Below are 4,704 nucleotides of genomic sequence, written 5' to 3'. Positions count from 1 at the left end.
TCTCAGGGTGGTGCTATCATTGCGGATGTCGACAAGCAGGGTACGATGAAGATGGATGGTGGGTGCGACGCCCTTCGCTACTTGCTTGCGATGACCGATGACAATGACGGTGCCGATGCCGATGCGGTTTGAGTACAGGTTGCGACCTTCATTCAAGTCTGAACGAGAAAACGCGGGAGGTGGTGCTCCAGGATGGCCAGCAGCTCGCTTTGCTGCATGCCCCTGTCCAGTTGCCGCCCCTCCAGCCTGCCTGCAGCCTCCACGAGCTGGCCTCTTAGCCTCTGCGGCAGAAGCCGCCCACCTGACCCGACGCATTCCCTGTACAGTGGCAGGTAGGCCATGGCGATCACCAGCTGAAGCGGGAGCTGTCTCAGGACGACCGGCGACTCGCCCCTTTGCATTATCCTTGTAATGTTGACAAAGTGCTCTTGTGAAGACACGAATCCCTTGTTGAAGGCTTCCTCTGACCACTGCTCGAGCATGAACAGCCTAAGCTTCGCATCTACAGCCTCATCAGCGCATCTTGCTATGCTGTCTGCTACAGCATATGTGGCGGCTGGGTCATTGAGGAAGTCCGACCGGAGAAGAAAATCCACACCTTGGAGGGAACCTGTGCTCCTCTCGCCAGCAGCCTTAACAATCTCGATGCTGAGTGGTGCAAGAACAAGTTGGGGGACTAGAGGCAGGAGATACGCAGCAACTTCAACCTGGCTACTAGAGGTGGCAGCAGTAAGGGCCAGGCAAAGCTCCATGTCCCGACAGCCACGGTTCACAAACCATTCCACAACTTGAAAGCATCCACGCTCAGCTGCCCGCATTAAAGGGCCAAGGAAGGCGACAGTATTACCTTCCTCAACTAAGCACCCCATGGTTTCGAGTTTCCCGTAGTGGGCAGCAAAGCCAAGGGCTAGATCCACATCAATGTCCAAGCTGTTCCTTTGAGCAATCTGAACAAAAGTGAAAACATTAAATACGTTAAATGCTGCCAATGATTGAGGATACATTTGTGCCAAGAGAAAAAGGAAATTTCTCATATGTCAGAAAGCAAAAGATAAATAGGAAAATCTTCTTAAAAAGAAATATAGCTTCTAAATTACATCGTTCAAAAAAATTATATACACTTTTAGAGGGAAGTATTAATCCTCATAAATATTTTTTTAGAGGATTCTTACATATTTTAGAAAAGGGAAGGAAGTAAATGATTTAAATCCACAAGCGCCGCTAAATTAATATCACTACCTGCCATATTTGAAAAATGGCCTAACAATTATAAAATTTACTCTAATTTTAAAAACAAATGATAAAATTTACTACCATCATTCCAAACATACAATTCATATTTTAGGTGGGGAATGGATTAAGTTGACCATATATTAAGATGAGCAAATGTCCATGTTATCCTTGTCGTAAGTACCATTGAAATGGGGGAGAGATAGTAAAAGGAGAGTGAAATAAAACGAGGAAAAGAATATGCCTTAGAAAGGAAACTGAGGGAGTATGCAGAGCTTTGCTCATTTTTGCCTCATGCCTTATACATAGTGAACCTACATAGCTTTCTTAATCTGGCCTGAATAGCAATGCAATACAGAAATGAGTTGCAAAAATAATCAATGTCTCCGTTTGTGTTAGCTGCCTAAATATTGTATCATACTTTCCAGGTCAACTCTGTAATATCTTCCACCATTCTAATACGCTTGATCATCCATGCAAGTAAAAGTATAAAATTAGTTATTTTTCTATATAATGGGAAGATTGGCCATCAAGATGACTATCTTCAATTACTATTTCAAATATTTACTTTAATATCTTCAAAGCACTAACTCAACTTAGTTACACACAAATTTCTGAGGCTCTCTAAGGTAAGCAGGAGCCATTCCACCTAAATTGCCATGATGAACACCACATGAAATAGGTTCCATTACAGATCTGGATGAGACCGTCATCAGTAAGCAGTCTATGAACTGATTCATGAGAATAATTATATGGTCTACACACAATTTTTAAAGGTTCAGTCGTTTAGGCGCATGTATATTCACAATGCATTGTGCATGAAGACTGGAGCAGTTTACGCCGAATACATTCAAACATGATGGCAAGCTCCACAAGAAAGGTCTGATTCCCAGTCAAAAGAAAAGGTCCAGTTACTAGCAGAGGAAATAAGGTAAGCCAGAAAATGTTTCAGACTTTCCATATACATGTATACCAGGGGACTACTGTGTGCTGGAAGCAACTAACAACCATTTAGTTGTGTTGCACCTACATTATCTGCTCAACAGGTGTCATTAACCTAAATTGTCTCACTATGCTTTATGATCTCCTGAAGTAAGAATAAGATGCACATGAGGATGATGCTTTGTCATTACCTGAAGTAAGATGCGAACGAGTTCAGTGCTTCCATAGCGTGCAGCTTCAAGAAAGCATTGGTTCACATTGTCTGCGCCACCCTCTACCAACAGCTCTAACAGACCTTGTATAGCAGCTGCCGAGATCCCTGCAGCCCATCCTTGGTCAAAGGTGCTTGAGAACAGTGTAAGAGGAAAGCATGCAGCATCAAAGGCCTCAGTGAAATCTTTCCCGGTAAGATCATTATCAGCAATATCCAGAAATGTCTTGAAAGCAGATAGCTGAAGCTGAACCTCAATGATTGTGCCATGGTTTCCTTTGCCCCTACTCGCCCGCACACGGGCGTGTAATCCTATGCACTTCAGAGCCCATTCTGTGAACTTATGTACCTTTGCACTTGCCTCTGCCTTCAATACCTCATCGCCATGGGATTCTTGGAGGCGTTCATGCAACCTAAGAATTATTCAAAGGCGTCACAACCATACACTATATAAGGTGTAAAGATGAATTGGAATTATCGAATTCGACACAGCTAATACAATTGCAAAGCATGCGATTCAAGACAAACTGTAACGATCAAATCCATGAATTGGAATTATCGAATTCGACACAAGTAATACAATTGCAAAGCATGTGATTCAAGACAAACTGTAACGATCACAAACCATCTTGCACAGACTTACTTTTGACCCATGAAGCTCACGGCATCGGCGAGGCTGGTCGTCCGCCCCCTGCATGCCGACACACACGATGCCAGGAACGATGTCCGGAGCGCGGCGCGTGTGAAATCATTCGCACCCGCCGACACAATCCTCTTGATCAAGGCGACGATGGCATACAGCTCCTCCTTGTCGCTCAAGAACCAAATGGCATCGACCGCCACGCAGAGCACATCATTGAGTCCCTGTGCATCAGCTTTGGCCAGCAAGCCATCGGCGCACTCCCAATCATGAGCGCTCACGGCATGCTGGAACAACTGGCTGAGCTCCATCCGGTCTTGCCTTGAGAGCTTCCTCTCCTGCTGCCTGCCGGGCTCTGGCTCTCCACTCCCAAGCTCAAGGTCCAGCTCATCCCCAAAGTCGGTGCTGACTGATCTCGGCTCTTTGGCCAGAGGAACCTTGGAGGTCATGGAATCCCTGGGGGTCAAGGGGCACTCCTTGGAGCTGCCATTGCTGTCATCCACCTCGCCACTCTCAGCAACACCAGGCTCGTCCATGTCCATCGCGGAGGAAGGCAGTGGCTCCTCCAGCTTCAGGTTCTTGCTCTCCACCTCCATGTCCTTGGATCCAATCTACTCCCAAATCAACAGAGCACCCATCAGGCTTTCCAATTGGAACTCAAAGAGGAACGGAATAATTCATGAGAATTCCGATTCAGAGTGACCACTCACCTCCAAATTCATCTTGCCCTCCACGTCCATCTCCTGCCTAATGCCCTCGATCCAACCTGCGAAACGGAAACAGGCGCGCAATTACGCAGACGAATCAGGGGGGGAGAGAAGAAAGAAACAGCTGAGGCTAACAGAGCGAATCCAACTCACCTGAGAAAGGAAACCGAAGAGAGGAGCCGGCCGAACGGATTGGACGAACCAGCAGCAGACGCTCGCAGAATCAACCACCTGCAGGAACACAAATCGGAATCGGGTGAGCAAAAGGAGGCGCGGCGCTGGGCATCGGATCCCCGGATGGACGAGCGCCCCGGAAAGCAAGAAAACCAAAAAGACAAATCGAGAGCGGGCGGCGCGGGTCCTCACCGGAGATCGACGGCCAAAGCGGAGATCTTTATTTCTTATTTTCGGTTCTTAGGGGGGGTAATCAATCAATCAGCCGGAGGACGAACGGGGAGGGAGCGAGGATTTGCGGGGGCGGTGGTAATAATAGTATGCGGCCGGAGGTGGCGGTGACGAGCTGCTGGTGAACGGGGTGGTGGTGGGGGGAGCCTCGCCTGGCCTGGCCTCGCGAGAAGCCCCTGCGACTGCGGACGGAGCCCTCCTCCTCTTCCGAGAGGGGGAAGAAGAAATACGCTCGCCTCTCTTCTCTGTCTGGCAACTTTTTTAGGGGCGCTGGATTCGCCTGCGCTGCGTTTCTGGGCTATTTAAATCTTTTAAAAAGGGGAAAACCCAACTGAAAAGCGGGGGTGGTGGTACTTTACGCATTATTGAAACATGGTTTTATTGGAGGGGAACAAAGCCACTGCTGGCAGTGCAAAATGTGTTGTTGCTACGCTTGCACGGGGTAATTTTGCTGTTTCACATTTTACACTCGTTGCGGATGGTTTTAGATGTTGAAAGGCATGTGTTTATTGTGATGATGAATCACAATTTCTCGCTTCAACCACCTAATCGGTTTGAGACATTTTTCG

The 4,704-nt window shown here is 47.4% G+C and overlaps 1 protein-coding gene across 1 annotated transcript; it reads right to left on the bottom strand.

The window, feature by feature from the left end:
- Positions 1 to 60: 60 nt before the first annotated feature.
- LOC119286579 (ankyrin repeat protein SKIP35-like) lies at positions 61 to 4,412 on the bottom strand. The gene is made up of 6 exons (XM_037565966.1): positions 4,097 to 4,412; positions 3,885 to 3,961; positions 3,734 to 3,791; positions 3,027 to 3,634; positions 2,364 to 2,796; positions 61 to 947 (listed from the first exon to the last, which is right to left on the bottom strand). The coding sequence occupies exons 3-6, from the start codon at positions 3,761 to 3,763 to the stop codon at positions 153 to 155; spliced, it is 1,866 nt and encodes a 621-aa protein (XP_037421863.1). The 5' UTR covers positions 3,764 to 3,791; positions 3,885 to 3,961; positions 4,097 to 4,412; the 3' UTR covers positions 61 to 152.
- Between the last annotated feature and the right edge of the window lie 292 nt (positions 4,413 to 4,704).

This window comes from Triticum dicoccoides, chromosome 4A, assembly GCF_002162155.2.
Source record: "Triticum dicoccoides isolate Atlit2015 ecotype Zavitan chromosome 4A, WEW_v2.0, whole genome shotgun sequence".
Taxonomy (NCBI): Eukaryota; Viridiplantae; Streptophyta; class Magnoliopsida; order Poales; family Poaceae; genus Triticum; species Triticum dicoccoides.
Note: the sequence above shows the minus strand (reverse complement) of the source record. Positions and strands in the feature narration are given on the sequence as shown.

Coding starts and splice junctions, on each gene's coding strand:
- LOC119286579 (XM_037565966.1), bottom strand. CDS start 3,763: ATGGACGTGGAGGGCAAGATGAATTTGGAG. Junction 3,635..3,733: donor AGGGCAAGATGAATTTGGAG/GTGAGTGGTCAC, acceptor ATTTGGGAGTAG/ATTGGATCCAAGGACATGGA. Junction 948..2,363: donor TCGTTCGCATCTTACTTCAG/GTAATGACAAAG, acceptor ACTTTTGTTCAG/ATTGCTCAAAGGAACAGCTT.